This window comes from Abramis brama (assembly GCF_963993115.1).
Source record: "Abramis brama genome assembly, chromosome: 24".
In the NCBI taxonomy this organism is placed as follows: domain Eukaryota; kingdom Metazoa; phylum Chordata; class Actinopteri; order Cypriniformes; family Leuciscidae; genus Abramis; species Abramis brama.
Window position 1 is genome coordinate 26,250,873 of NC_139986.1, and position 27,685 is coordinate 26,278,557.

A 27,685-nucleotide genomic window follows, 5' to 3' on the forward strand; every position below is an offset into this window, starting at 1 on the left:
CCTGAAGAACGCGTGTTCTGCTCATGGTAAGTCAAAAAATAGAGAATATTTACATCTTTAGATTATATACATGGAAATATATGAACACATGGTCAGTGTGAGAACGTGATAGAGAGAGACGGAGAGAGAAAGACCCACCACATCGAGAGTCTACAGTGATGAAACTGCTTCATAATACAATCTTTCTGCGCTGATTCAGAAACAGCTTCCATGCCTCGTCTTAAAATACACTGCAACACGGGTCTCAGCCTCAGTGTCTTCATCTCACAGCCAGTGAAATCAGCTTAGAGCAGCTTTCTGAAACGGGGAAAGGTTTAGATGAATTGTCTCTCAGTAGCCGTAAGGGTAATGTGATTTTTCTGACCGCAGAGAGGATGCATAGAGGAGAAGAACAACCTGCTACAGGACGAAACACACATCTGAACTCTGACACGCTGTCTGGGTCAGGTCAGGGCTTAGCCATTTTGCATGTCACAAGTTTATATGATAAAATAGAGGTATGGAAAGGTTAAAGGTGAGGTTTGCTGGCTATAACGCCTGTCTGTATCAACTACACTTGTTTGTAGTTGATGTATGTTAGCAATATGCTGGTGTACTCTTAAAAAAAAAACTCCAAAATGATCAGATATATATATATATTTGTATTTAAAATGTACAGACTATGTCTCGTCTCGCACCAAAAATGCTCTCTAGAATTAGAATTTTTCTCACCCAATACGGCTAATTGGCCAAATCAAGGTTCAATTGTGGTAACTGCTTTATCATTGCGCTTGGAATTATACAGATGCGTTCCACCAAAATCAATACCATTCAACAGGCAAAAAATGTTCAAATCTGTTATGCAAATCTTGGATCCGGGTTCAATGCAAACATGCCAGCATGTGTGTTTATAAGATCATCTCATATCTTTCCCAGCTCAATGTGCAGTTTTCAGGCGTCGAGGACACAAAGCGAGGCAGAGAACACGTTCCTCACATTAACTAACCTTTTGCTTATGTGATACTGACGTAATTCTGCTCTACCTATGTGCCGCATCAGCCGATGAGGGTCAGGTGCTACAATAAGCTTTTAAGAGCATTTCCTGGCAATGATGTTGTTGCTAAGCAACTCCACTGGATATTCAAACACAATCAGCTTTCATACTGTAGGAAGAAAGAGGGGAAGCAATAAAAGAAACAGAAAAAATATAGTTTGTCCTATAATTCCATTATGAAGAATAGCAGGGAGACATTTGAGAGGGATATAATGTCCTCAGGTTGCTGAGCTATGTATAGCACTTGAACAAAAATTAATAATGTCGATGGAGAAAACAATTGCCCAGTTGGTCAAATGAAGTCCAGCTTGATTAATGAGAGTTCCCACCATTTGAAAAAGGATGAATCAGTTTTAACAACAACAGTTTGATAAAAAGATGATGAATTGGAAATTAAAAACCGAATAAAGTTTAATGCAGCAATTACAATAATACACGCATGTGTACTCTACTCCAGTTAATGGCACATTGCACATTGTTATTATACAACTTCAAAGCCATTCAAGAATGAGGAACTTGATCAATAGATCGCTTTATGTAGTCAGCAGTTGTTGTATGGCTCCCACGAAGGACTGGTCAGTCCACAAATCTCTTCAAAGAAAATACTCTCTGAAAGTGAGGCATACAAGTTTCGCCAACTGGATGGCTAACGTTTAATCTGAAGTGGCCCAAAGAGCGGTATTCCCATTCCCTGAACCCTGACCCTTAACCAGCCCCTTGAACCCAAACCCACTGATTTGGTCTATAAACAGTATACTTGAAAATCTTTACATAAGATTACATGTCATATTGCAAAATCTTTCGTCAGAAAAATCTGGACATTTTCACAATGTCTTTCATTCTGTCTCTGTTAAAAATCTAAAATTTTCAAGTCAATGAAATTCTCCTGTGCTGCGTATCCCAGTATATTTCAAAGCTTTAATACAGCTTATTTTAAAGTCAACATGAACTCAAAATGGACACTATTTACTTTCCTAACACACATTCCTGGCCTTATTGTGCACGATTCAACTGTGCACATTATACCAAGCCAAAAAAAAAAAAAAAAAATCTAGATTTTTTTTTTTATCAAACTGTAACCTGCTCCGCCTCTGAAACGACTTTCCATTTCGGCTAGAATCACAAATCCCTCCTGGCTCCATTCTGGTACACCCACTTTTCACGATCCAATCAATTCCCGATGGATAAAGTCAAGTCCCGCCCTGCATCCATGTTTCACATAGAAATACTACAGAAGTTAAATGGCGCTTCATGTTGGCTTTAAGTCCAGATACGTTCTGCGCACATCAAAAACACCCAATGCCAGTGAAATAGCCCTTACACACAGCTGTTACTCTTCATTTCAGCGCTGACAGGCGAAAAGACAAACATATGACACTCACGATCTCTTCAAACGTAGATATGCACAGAGAGTTTGCACTATGGCGGCTTGTTGGTAGGTACTATGGTACCTTTGCTGAGGACAGCAGCCAAGTAACTCTTATTGTTCACAGGGAAAGGCTTCTTCTCTCTGCCCTCTCCTCTAGGTATGATGTGTGTCACCCTGAAACTGGTGTCTTTTAGAGTTCAGATTTCTGAGCTTATGAACTGATCCTCACTTGTGCTAGATTCAGAATGTCATCATGAAGCAGAGTGAACATGAGCATGTATTCTGGATCACAGCAGTTTAAGTCTTTATTTCTGAATCAGTCTCAGTTAATACTGTCCCTTACACACACACACACACATACACACACACACACACACACACAGGTACACTACCTACCGAGGTGAGTACAATGAATAATGATGTCAACCTCCGGGGAGTGTAAATGTGTGTATGCTTTTATACAGGTCTGTTAGCTGCTGTACATCGGTGTGTGTACTCTGTGTCGCTGGACTGTGGCAAACCAACACTTAAGTAATTACACTACTTTAATATAGACTATATTTTTTATACGCGGACACAACTCAAAAAGAACTGCAAAAAAAGACGCTTGCTTTGGCACATATGTACTCAATAGCGCCATGTCCACATCAGTAAAACCCTGTCTCTCTGTTCACTGAACGGAATATTCCATAGAATCTATCGGAAAGGGACGGAGTTCCATAATCTCGAAGACTTGACAGTCACACTGGTGTCAAAACCAGTCTACTTCCCTTCCTGCATGTGTATGTGAGTAATCAGATCTGGGTCTCCTGAACGCTCTCCTTGGAGCCATTCGATAGCAACAGCGGCTCAGTCTGCATATTGGGAACGTGACTAAGGCCTTTCAGAGTTCCATGGAAAGTCATCGCCATTGGGATGGGGATTGGCAGGGGAGGTGAGGTCGAGCCAGGGATGGTGTCACCGGTCCCTATTTTCATGGTCGAAGCCTGATTTTGGGAGGAAAGATTGGGTTTGTTGTTGAGCATTCCAGTGGTCATGTTTAAGCCCAGCACGTTGTTGTTAAAGTGGTGCGCTTTGTAGTAGTGGTTCAGGTGATCCGATTGCCCAACGCTCGGCAGGGTCATGATTTCAGGTTCGTGAATCCTTGGACTCTGCCCGCTTCCTCCACCAGTTCCCGCTCCGGTGTGGACAGTGCTCCCTCCAGTGATGCCACTAGTTCCCGCAGATCCAATCTCATCTTCGACGTTGATGATCTCAATGGCGCGCGCCGGGCCGTGGTGTTTGTGCAGTTGGTGCTGCTTGCGAAGCTTGTAGAAGACGACCAGCATCACGGCCGCCATGAAGGTGATGGCCACAAAGCAGCCTATGATGATCTTAGTTGTCTTCATTACGTCCTCAAGACCCGACAGGTTGGCGACGTCTGTGATGGAGACTGTGAATGGGCGATCGGGTGCACGCGTAGCTCGCGGTGACAAGGAGGACAGCATCGAACCAGTGGGACCTGCTGATGCAGATGTGGCTGTCGGCCCTGGAAAGCTAATAATCGTCTCGTTGACGAACTGCCGAGCTGATTCGTGCCCTTCTTGCCCCGTCTCTAAGGTTTCAACAGTGACGGTTGTGAAGTAGCTGTAACCACTGCCTGGATCAGGAGCTGAGACGTTCAACACAGCAGTTGCTGTGGTGTTGCCAGCAGAGTTGGTGACCATACAGGTGTATGGTCCGGTGTCTTGCATGGTCACGTTGGTGAAATTCAAGGTTCCATCATGCAGGACAGAGATCCGGACCTTGTACGCTCCATGGGTCATCAAGGTCCCATTGGGGGTCAACCAATTAACAGAAGTCATGGATGTCCCGCTGCGGCATTTTAGCTCCGCTGCCATTCCCTCGGTCACGTTCAGGTCCGTTGGTGGCTCCACAATCACAGGTGCATAACAGGTGAAGTCTCTCTGGTCAAGGTCACCAATGTACCTGCCCTTAGTACCTGGTGGGGCATGGCATCGGGCACAACAAGTGGAGTTATCAGGTACGGTTTCTTTAAGCCACCAGCTCAACCACAGAACATCACAGTTGCAAACCCAAGGGTTGTGGTTCAGATGGACACGCTCTAACTGCTGCAGTGGAGTGAAGAGATCATGTGGCAATGAATGCAGAGAGTTATGCGACAGATTGAGCTCCTCCAGGTTCTTGAGGTCATCAAAGGCATTCCTCTCAATGACAGAGATCCGAGAGTGCATGAGCCACAGTTTGCGTAGAGACACCAGGCCTTGGAACGATCCAGGACGCACCACGCCCAGCTGGTTTCCTGACAGCTCCAGTTCCTCTAGCCGCACGAGAGGCGTCAAGTTGGGTACGTCCTTAAGCCCGCACATGCCCAGATTCAGGAAACGTAGGTTCAGCAACCCTTCGAATGCGGCCTCCGAGATGAAACTGAGTTTGCGCAACTCACCGAGGTCTAACCGTCGCAGTGACGGCACGCGGTGGAAGGCGTACGCTGGGAGTGTCTCTATGGGGTTGTTCCTTAGCCAGAGTTCACGCAGCTTGCTCAGGTACTCAAACGCCTGTGATGGTACCAGTGGGAGTCTGTTGTCAAAAAGCTCCAGGGTGATGAGATTGGGAAGGCCATTGAACGCTCCCACATCTATCTGACGAATCTGGTTCTTAGACAACTGTAAAATTTCCAGATGATTTAGGTGCTTGAAGGTGTCTGACCTGATCAACTGCAGAAGAAGAAGAAGAGAGGAAGAGAATATAGTTAGTTATAACAGCTGACACATTCTGGAACGGGGTTACTGCATCGTCTGAATCTATATTGTTAAGGTTTAGCCTGTTCTGCAGAACCCACGAATGTTGCATCTTTGATATTTTGTTCTATTTCAGTATGTGCGTATGCGTGACCATCTGTCACTCTGTGATTGGAGATGACTGATCTACAGCCTGATGGTTGTTGCATTGGAAGGTCTAACTAACAGAGCTTGTAAACAAAGACTAACCAAGTATGTTTAACACTAAGGCTCTGCAAGAAATCCAAAATTTTTATTTTTAGCTAATTTCGGCATGCAGTTTTCATGAAGAAAACGTATATATTTAGGGTATCAAGGAGGTTACCTGTATGGAGTTCTCCTGGAGGTTGAGGTATCGCGTATTGGACGAGATACTCTGTGGAACTTCATTTAAGCCTTTTCTGGTACAGATCACTCGACTGGCTTGATTGGAACAGCTGCAGGGATTGGGGCAGGCGGGACTGGCTTCGGCCAATCGAGGTCCAAGGAGGTGTGGCCACAACAACAGTTGGACCAACCAGATAAGGGGGGAGGGGCTGAAAAAGCCTGTTACGATAGCAGCCTGCATGGCAACTGAATCATGTCCTGCCCCTTTCCTGAACAAAACAAAGCAAATAGTGAGCACCAAAAACCCTCAAAACTTCTTAAATGTTAATTTGATGATAAATAATAAATATGGAAGTGTATTTTGAATGACAACATCCACAAAACAAGAAAGAGAATTAACTTTTTTTACGATTAACTTGTGGAATCAGGTATCTTGTGGCATCAAAGTGTAATCCACACAGTTGTCAACAGCACTGGATGCTGCTACGGGAGTCTTCTGCTTGCCATCACAATCATCACAGTCAGCACTGGCCTTGCTTACTGGAAGAAAAACACGGGACGGGGAACGCGCGAGAGAGAGAGAGAGAGAGAGAGAGAGAGAAAGGACGAAGGAGGTCAAAAACTGCATATATGTACAGCTTATCGTATTTCATTTAGCTAAGGGTGTTAGGGTCAGTACATCAGCAACTAAAAACTGTGACCTGTGCAACTAAATACTGTGACCTCTAGCCCAGTCAAAGCAGAATTGTAATTTCAAATTATTTCCTCTTTTTCTTTTATTACTTATAAACATTGAGCAGCCACAGCTGTAGTCAATAACACAGTCTTTCTTTTTCAACCTTCCAGATTTGGATTGGTCTGGCCTTGACTGAAAAAAAATTTGAGGTTTAATATTTAATTTGACTGGTTGAAGGCAACAGGTTTGTCCGGTCAGAACAATGTCTAGCTCTAAAATTATATTTGCAAATTAGTATTCTTTATTAAATGTGCATAGATGTGTGGTTCTGTAAACATAAAAAGTAGAATAATGAGAATATACAATAATATAATATTCACATTATTACTTATGTAAATGAAAACAGACATTTAATACAAACTGTACAAAGAAATGTGTGTGTGCAACCACTGTGCATACGAGCAAGAGGTAAACAACTATCATGTCTGAACACTGATGTTTATAATGAATAAATAGAGAATAATGACGAACGTTGTAGTTTGTATAAACAGACTGCAAGAATGTTAGTAAATGCTGCCAATATTTAAACCAAGAGGTAAACAACTCTCATATCTGAACACTGAAGTTTACAATGAATAAACAGAGAATAATGACGAATGTTGGATGACAGTAATGCAATAGCAGCAGGATTAGTTTGTATAAACAGACTGCAGGAATGTTAGTAAATGCTGCCTGTATTTAAACAAATGTTGTTGTTTTTTCTGAATTCTACTCACGATTCTATAAAAAAAAAAGTTCATAAACCAGACCAGTCTTTAAGTCTTTTAGCTTTAAGGTGTAAGATTGGCTAGAAATGAACTCTAAACCAAAAGTCCGAGCTCGACACCACCATGTTTATATGAAATTACTGACATCAAAATGGAAACCAATAGACACAGAAAAAGAAAGAAAATATTTGGACACCACAAAAGGTTTACAAGAGGAATTGCAGGTGCAAAAATGCAGGTGTTCCAATCTTCTTCTTTTTTTTCACTTTAAACTATTTGTGACATTTACCTAATAAAACAACACGTTTCAAGGCGGTTACATGAACTCACACATTTATTAGAGACACAATCAGTGTAAGATCATGCACTCATTAAAAACGATCAAAAATCATCCTACAAACCCAAGGCACAAGAAAAACATGTTTGCGTTACATCTGAAATTATCACTTTTATTAATCCATTTTGACATCAAAGCAGGCATGCGCAGAACACATGCGCACAGTGAATAAGCCGCCAAAGCACCGGTAAGCGCATTTAGCCTACATGCAGAGCAAAATCGAGGTAATGGGAAACTAATGCCAGTCGGGTTTGTTTCAAAAGTTTACGACCTTTAACTGATAACAGAGCGCGTTTCTTAATTATAAAGCAAGATTGTGCATGCAAACACACACACTGTCTTACATCAGAAATATTTCAAATTAATAGTCTTGCAAAATACGATTTTAATTCAACGTTTTGTTCTAATATGGCTCTAACATCTTTGTCCATCATCACACACAGGCGCATCTTTACTGTGTGTGTGTGTGTGTGTGTGTGTGTGTGTGTCACAGGTGCGGTGGTGCAGCTTCACTGTAACCATGACAACGCTAAATTGATTTGCAGATGCTGGATGTCGGAATCCGGTTGGGTGGCGGCGCTCTGTTTGCACTACGGCTTCGTTAAAACCAGCCACAGGCCAAAAAACGAGTCAAATGCATGGATTAAACATCTATTTCATAAGCCATTATTGATTATTAATTAACCTTCATAAGGCATCAGATGCAGTGATCTCCACCATGCCACAGACCGCAGTGGGTCTGATGCTCTTATGTGAGTAAATCGGTGCATCTGAATGCGTTAGTGACTGCGGCGTCTTAACGGAGACCGCCGTACGCGCGTGAAATACACAAGTGAGGCCCCGACACGCGCGCGCGCTCACTCGAAGACGCGCAACAAAATGGCACACGGGTGTCTGTGTAATTCACGGATAATGAGAAAGAAAAATGCAAATCAAGCCAAGCCATCATTAACACAACTGCCAACTGCGAAATCATCACAATTCCAACGGCCAGATTCGTTGCTATGAATAAATATTTAAGTAAATAAACTGACTAGCTAAATAAATAAACAAAACGAATTCTGAATGAAAGATCTTACCGTTCTCCTCTCATGCATCCATCACATCCTCCGGATCCTCTTCTAATGAATCATGTTGGACACGAGGAAACCTAAATCAAACCAATTCCCGTCAATCCCACAGCATGAATTATAACCAAACCTATTGATCAGTTCCACAGCATTTGAGAACATTCATCTAATCAAATGCACACTGTACCTTTTCCTTTCTCCTCGCGCCGACTCGACGAATCTTCTTCTAATGATTTTTCCTCCCGTTGATTCGGTGTCTCTCACAGATCCGGAGCGCGTCAGTGCGCGCGGACACGGTGAATATATAGTTAACAGATCATACCACCGCTGGGAGAGAGAAAAACGACGCAATCGCTCGCTGTAAAGTGTAAAAATCGAATGTAATTTGATTATCCGGGGTACGAGGCGTACAAACCTACTGGCGCATTTTTGTGAGTGTATGCAGGCAGCTCGCGCGCGTCGTGGCCGTACACAGGGACTGATGCTGCACCCAGCGCAACATCTTACGCAAAGTCCGTAGCCACGGTCCTGAATACAGCGACCACTGAGACATGCACAAAACACACCTGCTCTAGCCTGTTTCCATACATCCATGCATACACACACACTGTTTCATCTGCAGGGAGGACTGAGATTGTGATCATGCCTAGCCTACTACTACAACTTAAACACAAATCTAAAATGGAAAAGCTGTTTTGGTTCTGAGCTGCTTTTGCTTCAGAGTTCACCCTGCAAAAATGTTTGCATCTTACAAAAGGAAATAAAACATTGAAATGTGTTAGTATTACCTTGAACTGCATAAGCCCCAAAATACGCAAAATCATTAACATGATATTGACTAAACAGATAGGAAAGCTGACTATATTGGTTTAAAAATGCCTTTTGGATTTTGTTGGTTTTTGCTCACAGCGAGTTCATTATTTAATGTCATCTGGGTCATATTTTCTTGTACCTTGTGTAGTTTTGTGCATGTTTTTGAGGGCGAAGCTGTCACAAAACTTTGACATCAAATGTGACTCTACCTAACTCTGTACCAAAATACAGTTTGATTGGATGCATGGCAAGTGTTTTCTCTTCATATGCATGATTATATATTTACTTTCGCAGTTAGAATTGCTTTTACATTGCTGTCTGCAACCCTATCAGAACATTGCATTTTACATTACATATATGCATTTGGCAGATGCTTTTATCCAGAGCCACTTACATTGCATTACAAGGTATTTTTCATGCATTCCCTGCGACTCGAACCCATGACCTTGACGTTGCTGGTGACCTGGCTATTTAATGGACTAAATTAGTTTTGTGTATGCGGGTGAATTAATCATCATATTCACGGAATGATTATTTTGTTCACAAAATGTTTTTTTCTTTTCTTTCTTGTGCAGTAAAGTATACAGTAACAGCGTTTTGGCATGAAATACAAATTAATTTCATCCACAAAATCAATCAGGTCACACTTGGCGCCTCATACTGATCCATGACTTGAAAAGCTCTTATCTGAATGATGGTTAAATTGTAACTTGAGGTGTGTATATATATTTACTAAATGTATATTTGTTAATTGTCACCATTGTTGAGGGTTGATATAACAGATAACTCGCACTAAATGTATTCAAGAGATGATAACCATGAAGCAACAAGACATTCAAGTTCTTCTAGTTTCAGCTTCAGCGTTTGGAACATGAAGGTCCTGCCTGTGGATAAAAACAGATTTTCTTTTTTTTAATGCAGTGGAAAGACTCAGTGGAACCATCATTGCCAATAAAGAACCTTCATTTTTAAGAGCACAATATTTGTTCAAGTTATTTCTAAAATATAACCAGGAAAGCAGTTCTTTAGTGTGCAAAACGCATCAGATGAATTCACAGATGGGCCTAAAACATACATTTACGCTGATGCTTAGCTATGCAAACTCAATTTTATCTCATAATTGGTCACCATGCAATTTCTGCTTGAAAAAAATTGGAACACTTTAGTTCAGGGTCCAATTCTCACTATTAACCGGTTGCTTATTAGCATGCTACTAGGATATTGGCTGTTTATTAGCACATATTCTGCATGACCATATTCTACATCTCTTAATCCTACTCAATACGTAAACTTAACAACTACCTTACTAACTATTGTGATGGATTTTTTAATTAATCAACTAACATTTGTTTTTCTTGCAGGAACGACATTCATATGCTTTTAAATGTTTCCAAACTCTTTGGGGAAAAATTGTGACTTTGATTGTATAAATAACAAATAGGGGAAGTGAAACTAGACAGATGACTAGTTCTCAAACCTTGTGATAAGTAATCACAAAATCAGAGTTTGCGTGTGCCAGTGACAGAGGGAAAAGGTTGGGGCTTTTGAACCAGTTGAACCAATAATATTGAAGGTGACATGTTAGTCACTATAATCTTATTTGTTGTCTCGATTCTATAAAAACTGTTGTATTTGTGTTTTCTGGTGGGATTCTCAATGGAATTTGTCTGAGATTCTCCGGCCTTGCTTCTTGGGAGAGATTCCCTGAGAACGTCTCGGGAAGATCTCCCGGCCATGATTAAAGCATTTAAAGGACATTTGCTGAAGTCTGTTTGTCGATTATTCCTGCGCAGGAAGCTAGTTTAGGAAGTGAGCTAGTTTAGGGAAGCAAGTTAGTTAGAGTAAGACTCGGCCAGTCGTCGACTGAAGACGCAAGAGCTAGAGTATAAAGGTATTGGGTGTCGATTCCCAGATAAAGGTATTGGTGTCGATTTTGAGACGGCCCCAGTTAATAAGATCAATTGGGTGTCGATTGGAGACGCCCCAGATTGTTAGGTTTAGGGACAAATCTACCACACTATTAATACGCAGTGATTAGAAGTTTACTGAGGCAAAAGTCATAGTTAATTATTTAGTGAGGATTGGACCCTAAACCAAAGTGTGACCAAAAAAGGTTGCATTTTTATTAGGCTATTTTTACAGCTCCTGGTAAATGCTGATGGCCGCTAGCAAAGCTGATTCTCCCAGTAAAGGAATAAATGAATAAGCAGGGCGTCTTGACCAGCTCTAGCGGGCGTAATGGTAATGGAGCTCGGCCTCCATGTTGAACATGCTTGAGGTAGTTAGTTCACATTAGCGGCCCTGTTTGAGCTCTCCTGTGGTTCTGTGTTGAACTCTGTCTGCGTCCCACACACTTGTGTCCTCCAGTATGTATTATGACTTAATGATAAGCCATCTACCTACCTCTCTCTCTCTCTCTCTCTCTCTCTCTCTCTCTCTCCATCCCCCCTCCCATTAAGAATCCAGTCACACAGTGGTGCAGTGGATATTCTGCCTTCCCTCACCTCACTCCGTTCCGTACAACACGCACAGACGCACGCACACACAAATATAAACAAACAAACAATAAACAACTCCCCCGTTTTGCGGCGTCTATATCACTCGCTCTGGTTTGAGCTGAAACTCGAGCTGTGTCATCAGTTTGGCTGATGTCTTTAACGCAGCTGTCGTGCGCTAGGTTTCTGCCCTCACAATGTCATATGATCCTCAGTCATTCATTTTTCTTCCAGTGCATATGTGCGTCAACATCTCATGGCATGTATTATTGTGCGTTTCCTCCCACTAAGGGTTTTCATGTATGCATGTGTGTGAGTGTGTGTGCATGTGGAGGACTGTGCTTGTGTGTGAATGAGTTCTCTGTATCTGCCTCACTGAAACGCTATGTGCTTCTGTTACTAATACTGACGCTATCGCCTGATACATATGGACTGGACACTTTATATGCATGATATTGATATTATTAACCAATATAATCTCAACAGCTTGTTGTTTTCAATCTTTAATTAACACAAACCTTTAAGATATTATTGTTGTGAAATTATATCGCAGCATCCAAGTTCAGTTGCTAAATCCTAATAAATTGTACACAAGAATAAAATAGCTGAAAATAATATATCTAAATGTGCTGGTTCGAAAGAAATTTAAATGCATGAACGTAACTGTGAAATAATTATTAATTGTAATGTAATGGATTTAGCTATAGATTTCAATGCTTGCATCCAAACGAAAACCGTACGTTACAAGGGTTTGGCGTTATCACTGTTTACTAACTCGAAACTTTCCCATTACTGTTAGGCTGTAGTAAAGGCCAGACACATGATCCACAGAAGTACGGGAGCGTTTGTGAACAGTTCTGGGCCTGAATAAATTAAAAAGTGGCACCAACTTGTTACACGAGAGACTAATAAACGATTCACAATTAAAAACAGTCTGTTAGCGAACTAAAGATGCTTCTGTGGATTTTTTTGTGTTTACAGATTTATTTATTTGCTAAGAAAAACAAACATAAATTGGTGCTTTTATGAATGAACATTTTCAATTAACAGTTTGGGGTCAGTCATTTGTTTTGTTGTTGAAAGATTTCAATACTTTTATTCAGCAACGATGCATTAAAGTGACAGTAAATACATTTATAATGTTATAAAAGATTTCCACAAAATATTAAGCAAGTGTTTTCAACATTGATAATAATGAAACGTTTCTTGAGCAGCAAATCATCATATTAGAATGATTTCTGAAGGATCATGTGACACTGAAGACTGGAGTAATGATGATGAAAATTCAGCTTTGATCACAGGAATAAATTACAGTTTAGAATATATTCAAATAGAAAACAGCTGTTTTAAATGGTAATATTATTTCACATTTTTACTGTATTTCTTATCTAATAATTATAGCCTTGGTGAGCAGAAGAGACTTCTTTCTACAACTTAAAAAAATCCCTAAACTTAAATGGTAATTAAACTGCATTTATAGTACTTCATATGCACAAAATTACATTCAGAGTAATACTTTGTGCAAACAGTAAAATAGATGAGCTTAGAGGCTTAACTTCTGTCTTGACTGTAAAAACAACATTAAAACAGATGGAGAGATGGGATTTCAGATCGGCCACCAGAGGTCCCTGTCATTCCAGAATTATTGACTGGTTGCTATAGTTACGCACCTGTTCCTTGATGTTTAACCAGATACCTGTTCAAATCCCATCTTCGCTCGTTCGGTCCTGGGTGTGTGACAGAGCCGGAGCTGATAGTCAAGTGTTCAATGCACAGAAATGTTAGTTTTATTCCTTCCACTTTTTCAGGTGTGAATGCCTGTAGGTGAATTATAATATGGATTTGGCTCTGATGATAATGGAGGCTTTTCTCCAGTGCACAGTAATCTTTTTAACAAGCTCCTACTGGTTTTTGTACAACCCCTCATTAAGCAATATATAAATTACAAAGAGGCCGTTTCTTGACTCTGCTTGAATCATTTGCAGGTCTCTGGCTCTCTTGGAGGTTTTCCAAAAGCAAAAATGTGTTAATTAAAATTAATGACATCCCATATTATTAAATAAAGAGGTAAATGTTCAATTGATGAAACAGAATTAATATTTTATTATCATTTTGGTCTGTAGAAACACTGGTTGTAGTTGTAGGTTGTTTTCCGATGAACACACTTATTAACTTAATTCTTTCCATTCATACGGTGGAAGTATTTAGAGACTTAAAAATATCTGAATGTCACTGTTACTAAGTAGCACTGCAAACTGAGTAGCAGTTAATTTACAGAAATAAAACGCAAATACACTTGACAAGAAGAAGAAAAGAAAAAATCACAGAAAGACATTAAGATGGTTTTAACCCTTAAACACATACCTTGTGATTTCATTCACTTCCCTCCTTTCATTTTTTTTTAAAAAGTTAGACATCAACCTTCTTAGTATTCCTCAATCAATTCATTATAAACAATATAACAAGAAGAAAAAAAATTATAAAATGATGCCTGTTTTCCCATTCATTTTTTGTAAAATAAATTATATATGGTTGCTAACGACCCGAGGTGTGTAACAATCTAAGTATATATTTTTTGCACAACAATAATTGAATCTTTGATGACTGAATAAGTGCAGTTCACCATTATTCCACATGGTGGCGATGTCTGATCCACAATGACGACGTGATGTTTCACTCATAGTTACCGCAGGCAGAAAACAAAAGAATAGGAAGAATAATCAGAAAAACTTGAAATGGCTCAGCGACTCAAGTACTGACGCAATCAAATATTACTGTCACTGTCACTTGATGGTGGATCTAGTAAAGAAGCTGTCAGCGATCAAAATATTGTTTTTTTGAAGATGAAAATGATGGTTTTGAGAATATGGCTGGCCTGGCGAATATGAGCCAGATGCTGAATGTACTGAGAAATGAGCTCTGATGAGGACAGTGATGATGGAATAAAACTTCTGCTCAAACTGAACCCTTCCAAGCTCCAAAAGATAACAAAATATGCTTTATTTCATCCTTCTGTAATTGTTACTCTAATATCATGAGAGTTTTATATTACCGAGATCCATCCGTGTTAGATATAGATCCGGGTCGCTAAAGACCCGAATATGTAATGATTGGCAAAACATTCATGCATTTAAGGGTTAAATGACAAAACAATTTAAATAGTGTTGAAAAAGTCTAAAAGAAAATGCAATCTAATGCAATGACATTCAGACATTTACATACTTTTTGATGGCCACCGTATAAATGTTTTCCATAACTGTAAATATGCATGGTTGTGCCTCATCTATGATTCCTGATGTCCTTTCACAGGCAACACGTAATTGGCTGGGTAAAACCCTTGGACTCCGCCCTCCTTCACCCCCCAGCACCAGCCCTGATCATCCTCTTCCTCAATCTTGAGGAACTCTTCACCTGTGAGACAGAGCGACAGCCGTCAGCACCTCAGAGAGATTCAGTTTAACTTCACGAGGGTCGAAGATCACCTGCTCTGAAGGACAGTTCATCTTCTTCCTCTCCGGTGTAGTTGTACAGCGCTCGCACACGCACTCCTCCGATCATGACCCTGCGGGAGAAGATGACAGAGAAATCTGAGCGCTTTCCATTTCACCTCAACTCCTGAGGCGTCCAAACCGTATGGAAGCTACAGTGATATTTTACTATTATGCTAATATATTATATACAGTGTAACAGATGGAAATGTTATATGCAATTCAAATGCATGAATCAACTATATGCCTCGAAACATAACACTAAAAGAAACCTCGCCAGCACTGATTAATTCCTCCCCAAAAACGTTTATTCAACCCACTAAACAACTTGCAGCCATTAACATTGAATATACCTTAAAGCACACCGAACACCATCATTAAAAAGGTGACATTCACAAATGTGAATCTGCCCAGGACTGGCTGCCCTCCAAACACAGTGTCCGCATAAGAGATAAACTGTTTTAAGGGAGAGACTCATGCCTAAAAGAGTTACAGTCCTTATGGCAGAATAAAACAGTTCACAAAGATAAAAACATCTCAACTGGAGCTCAGCCAAAAGCACACTGGAAGAAGATGACAAAACCAACTATTGGGTCTTCATGCTTAAGTGTTAAAGATTGTCAGTAAGATTGTTCATCACAATGAACACACACAGCGTCCCTACAGTGAAACATGGAAGTGGCAGCATGTTTTATAGATGTGCTCTGAGGAAGGGACTACAAAACTCATGAAGGAGCGGAACACACACGCACAATCTTGGAGGAAAAGTCATGTTGCAATACCATGGCTGGCTGCCTCTTTTATGCTTTTTTCGAATATAACCTTTCATGCAGTGTGTAATATAACAGTTTGTGAATGTAAAAGGCCTGCAAAGTTTTAAAGATTTAACAAATCTGCATAATGGTCTTCATTGGTTGCCTGTGAACCACATTTGCTTTGCCCCGCCCTCAAACGCTGTAGCTGACGCTGAGACGTTTGGTTCGTGTTGTTGACAAGACACTGTTTTCTGCAATGCAAATACACTTTAGAGAGACTGAATCTTCAAACCAACCGTTTTCAGACTCCAGAGAGAAGAGCTGATGCTGCAATGTAGAAAAAGTATCCGGAGAAAATTAAAAGTTTTTTTGACCTTTGCATGTAAACCTATTGTGGGGGACTCCAAAGCAACATTAGGAACCTATAAAATAGCATAATAGGGGCACTGATAATGATCTATTTTTAAGTATGCACTGTGCAACAATAAGCATTTTAAAAAGTAGTATGCAACATTGTTGTCACATGACCTCATGTTTAATTCAGTGACTTCCAGCCGGTATCATGCAAGAAACATAAATCTGCATTTTTAATGCATTTTGTGTAAAAAACATTTCTTCACTCTTTTGACGGCTAATCAGATGATCAGATGAAATCAGCTCCAGTTCATTCATCACAGCGGAAAAAAAGATCAAGCTGAGCGCATTATAATATTGCACACAGTATTCTGCAGATTTCGGCAAATGACACACTTCACCTTTATGACTGCAGTTCACAATCATTCCTCATCCAACCGAATCACTTCAGCCAAGAAGGATTTGAATCGCTGACAGACGGAAACCCAAAGAGACTCGCTGCTCAATACTTACACATTTCATTTCATAATCTGATTCATTTTCTAATTAACTTGAATTAATTAATATTACCTTTGACATTATAATAGAGCACGTTGAGTGCAACAATTCTCAGTTAAGGCAAGACACTACAGGTGAATAGGGTCAAAATGTAGACTAATAAATATCACCATAATTTCCCTAGTTGATTAATTACAGTACATCAAGACTATTGTAATTTATTACAAGTTTTCTGAAATATGGTTAAATACTGAAATGAGGCATTATTTAATTAAATATGCCCTAATTTGCATACATTTCCAGAACACAAATGTGAACACTGATAAAGCCAGGTTGCTTCATTTTGTTGACATATTAGAGCTAAAGTTTTTTTTTTTTAGAGGAGATCTCTTTTTATCATAAATCAGAAAATATTGTCAACAGAAAATTCACCATGTTTTAGGGATAAAATGTATTAAATCAGGCAAATTATACATGAACAAACCCCTCTGTAAAACCCGTCAGAATATAGATAGGAATAAAACCGCAACGTTTAGTGGATGAAAGTGATACTGAAGTGGAGATTACCGTAATAAATTAAAAAAACAATGGTTTTGCCTTGTAGTGTCTAGCCTTAAATACATCATAGTTGAAAATTGAGACAAATATCTAATGGTGTTAAATATACAATTATAGACACTTTAGTGTGTGTGTGTGTGTGTGTGTGTGTGTGTGTGTGTGTGTGTGTGTGTGTGTGTGTGTGTGTGTGTGGTGAGCTTACGCTTTCTCCTCAGGTCCTCTGTGTGCTTTTGGTTTCTTTCCTGGTTTTTGTTTTTTAATCGGAGGATTCCAGTCCTGCACCAAAAACACGCATAGATGAGATTACAGGACAGAAACACAGAAAGAAAGAAAGAAAGAAAGAAAGAAAGAAGAATCCAATGGGTCCTGTAGTCATTTTAAAACTTGTTTTGTGAATAGTCAAGTCGTGAAACACTAAATTACGACAGTTTTTGACACACAAATAAATATAGGATAGTTCCCTCATAATATCTGGATGCGTATGATGACACACACCTCTATTTTGGGCCAGTCGGTTGGCATGCCCGGCCCATGGTTGTTCTTCCACCAGCGGAGATCATCAGGTTCACTGATGGACATGAGTGTGTGATGTAGTTCACCGTACACTGCTTTTATACTGAAACACACGCAATAAACATATAAAAACCCTCAGGCTTTTTGACAGGACAATGAACATCACTGCAGCTAATAGGCTTTATGTTGAACAGGAAAACAGGTCTCATCGCATCTGCTCGTCTGAGAAAATGTTAATAGCGGTATGAACTTTCTATGAATATATATATATATATATATATATATATATATATAGGAAAAAAAACGGTACATTCAGACTTTTTAATCTCACATTTATATCTTGCAATTCAGAGTTTATATCTGAACTTGAAATTGCAAGGAAAAAAGACTGAAATCTCATAAGTCATTATAGAATTATTAATTTAAGCTTGCAAATGCTAATTATAAAGTCCGAATTGTGAAATATAAACTCGCAATTCTGAGAAAAAAGTCGCAATTACCCTTTTTTTTATTCCGTGGTGAAAACAAGCCTCCATAATATATACACATAAATACATAAAGTGCAGAAAGCAAATATATATGTACACACAGGGTTTGAAATGAACACCCTCCAAATGCGGTTAAAAATCAACTGTGGCGGGTAACGCTGTCAAATCACTAGGCAATTTGGCGTTACTTATTACGTTTACTCACTTTGCTGGGGAAGTTCGTGTGAGCCAAATCTCCACAGATTTAGAGCAAATACTCAACTCGTGAGTCATCGTGATATATTAAATCCAGCGTATTGCGCAGAATCTGCTCATATCTGGCTTACTTGAACACACACTACGCAACAAATAATGGCATGCTTGTTCATTTGCATTGAAGCAATAGCAAAGATTAAAAAGCATTTGGTTAACAGAAAAGACATTGTTATTTTCCAACATCCTACATTTTTTATGATGCTCTTTGTACTGTATTGATCTGTCCACCTAAAACACATTGTTGTTTAAAAGGATGAGGATAAAAGAGGAAGGGAGGAGATGGCTGGATGACAGGATTTTGTTAAAAACCAGCCAAATTTTATATATATATATATATATATATATATATATATATATATATATATATATATATATATATAAATTGCTGTGACGTAGTTAATTTGGATTCTTTTTTCTTTTGGCCAGTAGAAGTTCTGAATGGCCGGTAACTTTAGTAGCCAAATTGGCCGGTGAGTGAAAAAATTGAAAAAGTGTACACATATAATCTTTTGTTAAATATCAATTTCAATTGAAACTGTTCTGAAATCAACACTAACACATATTTAGGGGTTCAAGCATGAAATGCTGAAACCCTATTGTAATTGTAAGGATTTGTAAAACGCATCGTGCAGGCCAAACCGTAAGGCCTAGAGACTTGAAACCTGGCCAGATGGTAGGCCTCAATTTGGGGACAACCTATCAGAGTATGACCCCGAATGGCCCATAGGTGGCGCTACAGCAACCAAAAGTTCAAAATTGCTCATAACTCTTAGACCGTTTGTCCCAGGATCAAGTGTCTTATGTCGGTGGAATCCTTGGCTCAAGCCGGACAAAATGGCTATCTCCGATTTTGATTTAGGCAGGGAAAATTTTCTGCTATGTCGAATTTTGTCCAAAACCTACTTTTGCGAACTAGTCCCTGGTTTTTCGCCCGATCGGAACCAAACCAGTCTAGGACAATTCTCTGGACTCTCTAGATCAATAATTATCAAAAAAAGTTGAACTTTGGCATTTGGCTGGCTGTAACAGGGTCATTTAGAAAAGGGGCGTGGCAGAATACACTCAAAAGCCTATAAATCCCAAAGGAAAACTCAGAACTTCACCAAAATTGATGAGCATATGTGTCAGAACATGGTGAGGAGGCATGCAGAGTTTCATGGAGATCGGACCAAAGGTGGCGCTATAACTGTTAAAAAGCTTTAAAACCATATATTTCCTATGGTACACTGCCTACATTGGCTGTTAATGGTGTTTTCCATCTATTATGTCAGTGGTTACATGCTTGCTAAATAAAACTTAATAACTTTTGATGCTTTTGTGCTTAAAAACCGTAAAGGCCTTAACAGCTTGAACCCCGATAAATGCTGCTTGCAGCTTTAATTGTTTTTGTTCCCTTCATAATGAACGGATCGCTTTAATGTATTCACTACAACAACAACAACAACAACAAAAAAAACACCATCACAATTGTTTTATGGCGGCTAATGTAATGTTGTAATCAAATGCGTGTTGCCATTTTAAACCTCTCATTGTTGGTGATGTCGAGGTGTCTGTGAATGGACAGGAAGGCCTGTTTCAGGAAGCTGATCCTCTTCCTCTCCTCCTCCTGTGATTGGTCGAACACAGACTCCATTTCCTCCATGTATCGTGGTGCAAAGCCAGTGACGTCCTCTAGGACCTTCTCATAACGATCACGTGCCTGCAAAAACACGCATAAATAATTCATGAACATATTATATATAATAAATATAATATGTTTGTGTAGAAAGTCTCATTGCTCTTTGACCTTGCTGCGCTCCTGTGTGGCTTTCTCTCTCGTCTGCTGAATCTTGGACAGTTTGCTCTCACTCAGGTTGGCGTTGTGTTTGGCTTGATTCTCTTTTTCCTGAGCGATCTGCTCCCTCTGACATGACTTATGATACGCCGCACGGGCCTTTTCCAGCTAATGGATACACAAAAACTTATTATTAGCATCACGTAGTGCTTTTCATGTCATATTCAGCTCTAACTTATGCTATTAAATGCACTGGGAATACAACTATCTCATCTTCTCTCTCTAACTGGGACGTTTCCAATGTCAAGTAATATTTTTTTCCTCACTAAAAGCTGAATGCTGTATGAAAGGAAATAAATGCAGATAATAATAGGGTACAAATCTGAACTAATAGTTATCACCACAATTTCCCTATAGTTGATTAATCACAGTACATTAAGACAATTGTTTTGAAATACAAGTTTCCTGAAATGTTGTTTAAATATGCTGTGAGGCATTATCTATTTAAATTTGCACATACATTTCCAGAGCTGAAAATTTCTTGTTTCCTTTTATTGGCATGTTAGAGTTAAAGGTTTTTACAGAAGGGATTTGGGTATCTATTTTTATCATTCCATAAACCCCCCAAAAAATAGTCAACAGACAGAAAAAAATATTTTTAGGAATAAAATGTATAAAATCAGCCAAATGATATATAAACAAACTCCTCAGTAAAAACCTTCAGAGTATAGATGGGAATACAACTATAAAATTGGGTGTATATAAGTGATACTGAAGTGGAGAAAAAAACTTTAATGATATGTATTGTAATTGAAATCTACGCTAATAGAACTATGTGTAATAAATGTGTATTTCGGATGTTTTCTTTCCACTAGTTAATGAAGCACAATAGCCTGAAATCTCCAAATTAAGCCTGGTTTTTCCTGTACTATCTTGCTTTAATATACTGAAATACTGAGTGGGATTTTAAAACAAATGGTTCAGTTAACGCCTATTAATTTGAAATAGTTGGCGACCTCCAGCAATTATATCATCGTCAGTATACGTCTCACTATCACCTTCTTTAATCTCTTCACCCAGGGCTTCTGAGCACGTGAGAAAGCCGTCCCAAGGTCATGTGACTCCCTGAAGCCGCAGAACATTTTCCGCGGGAACGTCTCTTTCTTCCACGAGCGAATGCGCTCTCCGTCTTCTGAAACCAGAGACTGGGAGATTGATGTGTGAAGGGCAGACAGACGCTCGGTGGACGAGAAAAAGCACTGCCACGCTCGCAAGAGGGACCCGTACAGCGGCCCTGAGAGAGAGAGAGAGAGAGAGAGAGAGAGAGAGAGAGAGAGAGAGAGAGAGAGACACACACACACATCAGCTTTTATCCATTTACATCACACTAAGCAAAACTGCAACTGAACTTGACAGCCAGCAGATTTTTGTTTTTATGTAACAGTGATATTTTAATATTTTAATATTTAGTTTTAATTTTTTTTAAATGCATCTTTTTTTTATTAATTCTTATTTCAGTTTTAGTTATTTTAGAATTAAGTTCAAATTTGTTTTATTTCAAGTAATGAAAATGTTTTGTTTTTTCATGGTTTTAGTTGAAGGGGTGGTTGATTATGATTTCACTTTTCTAACTTTAGTTAGTGTGTAATGTTGCTGTTTGAGAATAAACAACATCTGCAAAGTTACGACGCTCAAAGTTCAAAGCAAAGGGAGATATTTGCTTTTAAAGAAATCGCTTTTTAAGGACTACAACAAACGGCTGGTAGAGACTACACCACATTCCTCCCGGGTTAGTGACATCACCAACCCTAAAATTTACATAAACCCCGCCCCCAGAACACGACTTATAGATTATCAAGACAGAATATGCTAATCAATGACTAGAAGATAACTACACATCAGCTGCATAAATTCATCAACTAACCATTCAGAAATGTCCTGTTGCTTCTACATGTTGTCACTTCTTCTTGAGTCTCTCCATCTTTCTGACTCCGGTTTGAACATAAAAGGCTAAAAGTTTTTGAAATTTCCAGTGCATGTGTGTGTGAGGTAAAAGGACACAAGCTGTTGTAGCTCCGCCCCCTGTGCCGGGAGCAGCAGCTCATTTGCATTTAAAGGGACACACAAAAACGGTGCAGTTTTGCTCACCCTCAAAAAGTGACAACTTTAACGTAAAAATATATAAAACTAACTATATAAAACACACAGTGGTGTGCCGTCAGAGCCAGCAGGGCCTTCTCTGCTGGCCCTGTCAAAATAAAAAATATATATTTTTTCTATAATTAAATTAATGTGTGTCTGAACATGTCTAAATTCAATTGCTGTCTATCAGTACGTTACGATTATATTTCCAGAAAGAATATGGTTAATTTTTGTGAGTCTGAGCTGGATTTTACATATGTCAACTAAACGCAGCTCCGTGGACCAGCACTAGTTGTATAGCTAGCCTTCCGTTGAAGCTGCCGTTTTCCATTTGATCATAACTTTGACTGACGTGTTTTATCAGCCAATCAAATTGTGATGCGTATGACAGAACGCCCCAGAGGCCCAGCGATCTGTCAACGGCTAGCCCGCGCTGATGTCATCGACATGGGTGGGCAGATACAATACATGTTTGTGTACAATAACAATTTTCAGGAAAAATAACATTACGATGTCCAGAAATCAATTTCATTAGTACATTGGGTCATTTTGGGTACATTTGTCATTGGGGGAGGGGGGGTTAGATCGTTACTGAAGGCCCTGACTGAAACCCCACGGTACGCTACTGTAAACACAATATAAAAATATCTATCTATTTTGAGCTAAAACTTCACATACACACCCTGGGGACATCAAAGACTTAATTTACATCTTGTGAAAAGGGCATTATACCACCCCTTTAACTATAATAACCCTGGTATGTAAAAGAGCAACAAAATAAGGGTGGGCTGATGATAACAGAATCTTCAGATTAAAGCAAATGAAACCACTGTACAATAACTGACAAAGACATCAAATACAAAAACTCAAAAATGAGCAGAGATTCAATAATACCTACGCCAGTTATAGTGAGTGTGACGCTTCTGAAAATAGTGGACCAATTTCGGACCAATGAGATTTGACTGTGGGCGGAGCTACTCTGAGTTTTAAACTGATCACTTATTGACAGTTTTTGACAGGTCAGACTGAAGCACTCACGAGTGTCAGTGATTGATTTCCACTTGCTGCTCCACTCAGTCAGCTGACGGGCGTACTGTCGCTCCACATGAGCCCGGTCCTTCATACATGCTATGATGTCGTTACACGCTTGGTACGACTCTGATGTCCTCCGCACCGTCCGCACGTAATTTCCTGGCTTGAGACAAGAACAGAAGGAGATATTTCAGATATTTGTGTGCCACACTTTTTAAAATAAAGGTTCCAAATGTGGGTTTTCACAGTGATGCCATAGAAGAATCATTTTTGTTTCCCCAAAGAACATTTCAGTAATCAGTTCTTATAATATAACTTTTTCTTTTTGTAGAACCTTTTTCCACTATTAAGAACCTTTTCTGCATTAGAAAGGTTCCGTTGATGTTACAGATTCTTTATGGAATGATAGATGCCAATTTGAATCTATGTGATTTGAGTCTCTCATGAAAAGCACTATTTTGTGTGGCACATGCTATGTAGTGCAACCCAAATCAGTCACTTTTGATCTATGGTGCTGCCTTAGAAGGAAGCTACCTATGTAGGGAGTAAACAGCAAGGCAGCTCACTATAGGTGTTGGAACAGCTTTTTCCTTACCATCCAGAAGCTGATTTTGTTGAGGTCCTCAGGTGGGCCTGCGGGAGGGTCCGCCATGGTCACAGCTGGCTGCAAAAGACAGTCTGATTACATGCATGTGTGTAAGTGAGGAAGAATCTGCATGCTTCATGTTATGGAGTATAAAGCCAAGAGAAGTCCAAAGTGTACTTTGTCCAGTTTCCTCGAGGCTGTTGTTACCCCTGCACTATCAGAACCCGCCTTGACACATCAGGTGACATGTATTCAGGGGCATCTGGGTATGTTTACTCATTTGTTTCCACAATCCTCCTAGAGGCTTCATGGCAAACAGACGGCCGCTCACTGCAGCGTCTCAGAAGCTTTTGAACCTTCTGCACATTTGCATTCCCCGGGCCTGTTGTTTCATCGGATGTAAACATCTTCTTGTTTTGACATATTGCAGAATGAGTTACATGCAGCAGTTTAGAAGTGTTAGAGATTTGTTCAGAACACTATGAGCAATGGTAATGATGCTTGACTTGCAAACACAGATGCTCTTGAAAACGAAAAAAACATCACCTTTGTACAGCCAGGCTTTTGCCTTTTACAATATAACAACAGCCAACATTTTAGTCATGTTGATGAGTAACTTTATTCTAATATATGTCTATATTTATGAACTGAATGTAATGTTTTCGAAAAATTAAATTGCATGTGATTTGCAAATGAATGAAAATGTATTAAAGTTTAAATGTATCTTTATATGTGTCATTTCATAATTATTTCTATTCTCTTTGACGTGGTTAAAGAGCACTGTCGACTGAAAAATGTATGGTACATAAAAATAATTTTAATGTAATTTCTATTGAAACTTGTATGTCATGTATTTAAATATATTGACAGTTAAACATTTGTAATGAAGTTCCAATTTAGTGCATTTAAAATGTATTAATTGAAAAAAAGTAACATGAATCAACTACTTTATGAGTGCTTTAGTATGCATGTTAGTCACATCAAAATGTGTACTTTAAAGCACGGCAAAATATCATTAAAGTGCACTCCTTTTAAATGGCCTTTTATTTCATTAATATCATATTATCTGCAAGTACAGCTTTTTAAAAATATACTTTTAAGATTTGACGTACACTACAAGTGCATATTAAATACAATTAAGAGAACTTTTTCACAAGGTAACAAAGTCTAAAATTACATCCGCTGTGGTTTGGGGTCAAAAACACACGGTCACAAGATGCAAAATAGCAAATGACGAGCGCAACAAGTCCTGCGGCCCGCTTGATATAAAAAAAGAGTCTGTAGAGCAGTGATTCTCAATCTGTTGTCTACAAATCACGGCAACTTGATTGGATGATGATTAAAATAAAAAAGATCTGAATAGTCTTGCAAAAATGATGCACTGGTAAAAATTAAGGCAACTTCAAAAATGATAAGTGTATGAGAGCCACTGCTATAGAACACTAAACTATTGACACATAATATGACTTGTGCCTAAATGCATGGGTGAAACTTAACAATAAGGTTTCATTTGTTAAATTTAAACCTAGTTCTAATTAATCATCTTTTAACATTTATTAATACATTTTCAGAATTAAAAGTTGTATCTGTTAAAATTACTTAATGCACTGTGAACTACAATTGGTCAATTTTATTCAATTAAATAGAAATTCAATTCAATTTCTATTGAATTTAATTGATTTGTATTTTTATGGCATTAATAAAGATGAATAAATGCTGTAAAAAATGCACTGAGTGTTGTTGTTAGTTAATGTGAGGTACAAATGAGACCTTACTGTAAAGTGGTAACACTTTATGCATGTATTTGCAAAGTCTATCTGATAAAAATAGGTCGTGGGTGAGTTTCTGGCCGTTATCCAGAGCATGCAACTGTCCATGTGAATCACTCTGGGGTCTCGCTGCATGCGAGACTGCAACTGGATATAGTCAGTTGTGATGATAAACATCTCTGAAATGCGCGGTGGATTTAATACGATTAAAACTGACAGAAATCTTTATACTAAAGATAAGGCTCACAAAATCACACAAACTAGCCAAATTAAAGAACGCCAAAATAATTAATGGACATAACTGCATCGGTATGTATTAATACATACATTTATAAGCATACTGTAAAGGCGTGTCTGTCTGTGTGTGTTGCTACTGGAATCTGGGATCAGAAATAGAGTTCTCCCCCACCCAGGATTCCATGCACCAGCCGAGCGAACTCCAAATAAACAAGAGCTGGTGGGTCATCTTACACATGCTTCACAACACACACTGTGCAAAATACAACAGAGTCACAAAGTGGAGTGATATTTGCCCCCCTGGAGGCGATTTTCTATTTATCAGAGAATATGTTCTAACACAATGCCCATTGTGTCAAATCAATTAAATAAACTAATTAAAATGAACACTGTCGAGTCTAAACCCATAACTAGAACCCAGAATAAAACTGTCAAATATATCCATTAGAGTCACATAATAAAATGCCCACAAATTTAAAACATCATCAGAGGGATTTCCCTTAAGTCCAGGTTCACTTCTGACCGTGATGAATCGTGATGGTCATTTATACTGTCATGTTTCAGCATGAGAAACATACACGAGATCACAATCATATCTCTAATACGAAAGAATGGCATAGGGAAAAACACATGTATACAAAAGTACAGCATCATATCAAAATTAAATCACATCTTTAAATAAACTCATAAAGCCCCAAAATCTAGCATTTTTGTTATTGCACGTAACAATCAATTGTTAGTAAAGTACAAAACCATAATGGAAGCTTTTCAACAGCACTGATCTATTGATCAAGCTCTGTGTGAGCTAAATATACACATTAACACGTTTTTTCACATGCAACACTTTCAGATAAATCAGCGTGTGTGCACACTCTTTAAACTGTATGGGTAGTTGACGTGACACACATCTAAAACTATTTTTTATTATTATCATGCATGCATATTTTATGAGCTCATATTATGAACTAATTGTACCTACTTAAAAAAGAGGTGCAAAACTATTTTTAAAAGATAAGTTGCAGCACCTAAAATAAAAACTTTCATGTCAATTTTAGAACATATTATTTGTCAACTTTCCAATAAACTTAAGTTAAACTGAACAGAAAAAAACAAGGCTTTTTACCTCCAGTCCTTGGCTTGTTCTGTCCTCCTTCAGGATCCTTCACTTCTCTCCCATGTCTGTCTTTCTGATGTTCACTCCAGTGTCTGTGCAGACAGTCAGCTGTTGCCAAAGTGCATATGTACATGCAAGTGTGTGTTCTCCTCCTCTCTCTCTCTCTCACACACACACACATACACATACTGACACATACATAATCTCTCATCTCAGTGTAAATGAGTTGTAAGGTGTGAAATTTAAGTGTGTTGTAGAATGTGAGAGTTATTTCAGCTCTCTGCCAACCACAGCTTACAGCGAAAAACCGCCAACATGTGAAGCAATTAGTGTGTATCGGTGTGGTTCATAAGTTCAGAAGCAAACAATACAGCCGGAACAAAATATGCTATTTCTATATCAAAGCATTTAAAGTTATAAAGTGTTTAACTTAGCATCGTAACACTGGCTGAGTG

At 38.9% G+C, this 27,685-nt stretch overlaps 2 protein-coding genes across 4 annotated transcripts; both read right to left on the reverse strand.

Annotated features, from left to right (window-relative positions):
- Positions 1–1,187: 1,187 nt before the first annotated feature.
- Positions 1,188–8,870, reverse strand: lrrc4bb (leucine rich repeat containing 4Bb). 3 transcript variants are annotated; one of them, XM_084102995.1, is made up of 5 exons: positions 8,547–8,870; positions 8,369–8,439; positions 5,919–6,049; positions 5,508–5,778; positions 1,188–5,119 (listed from the first exon to the last, which is right to left on the reverse strand). In XM_084102995.1, exons 4-5 carry the CDS (start codon positions 5,748–5,750, stop codon positions 3,197–3,199), a joined length of 2,166 nt encoding a protein of 721 aa, XP_083959121.1. In that variant the 5' UTR covers positions 5,751–5,778; positions 5,919–6,049; positions 8,369–8,439; positions 8,547–8,870; the 3' UTR covers positions 1,188–3,196. The 3 variants fall into 3 exon arrangements, with proteins under 3 accessions (XP_083959121.1, XP_083959123.1, XP_083959122.1); XM_084102997.1 differs by having other exon boundaries at positions 5,926–6,049; positions 8,547–8,842; XM_084102996.1 differs by having other exon boundaries at positions 5,910–6,049; positions 8,547–8,842.
- A 4,876-nt stretch (positions 8,871–13,746) lies between these two features.
- Positions 13,747–27,399, reverse strand: LOC311075628 (protein kinase C and casein kinase substrate in neurons protein 3). Its single transcript, XM_084103164.1, has 10 exons — positions 27,240–27,399; positions 24,120–24,188; positions 23,531–23,687; positions 21,409–21,644; positions 20,363–20,518; positions 20,100–20,275; positions 17,816–17,936; positions 17,523–17,596; positions 15,150–15,229; positions 13,747–15,078 (listed from the first exon to the last, which is right to left on the reverse strand). Exons 2-10 carry the CDS (start codon positions 24,174–24,176, stop codon positions 14,951–14,953), a joined length of 1,185 nt encoding a protein of 394 aa, XP_083959290.1. The 5' UTR covers positions 24,177–24,188; positions 27,240–27,399; the 3' UTR covers positions 13,747–14,950.
- Positions 27,400–27,685: the final 286 nt, after the last annotated feature.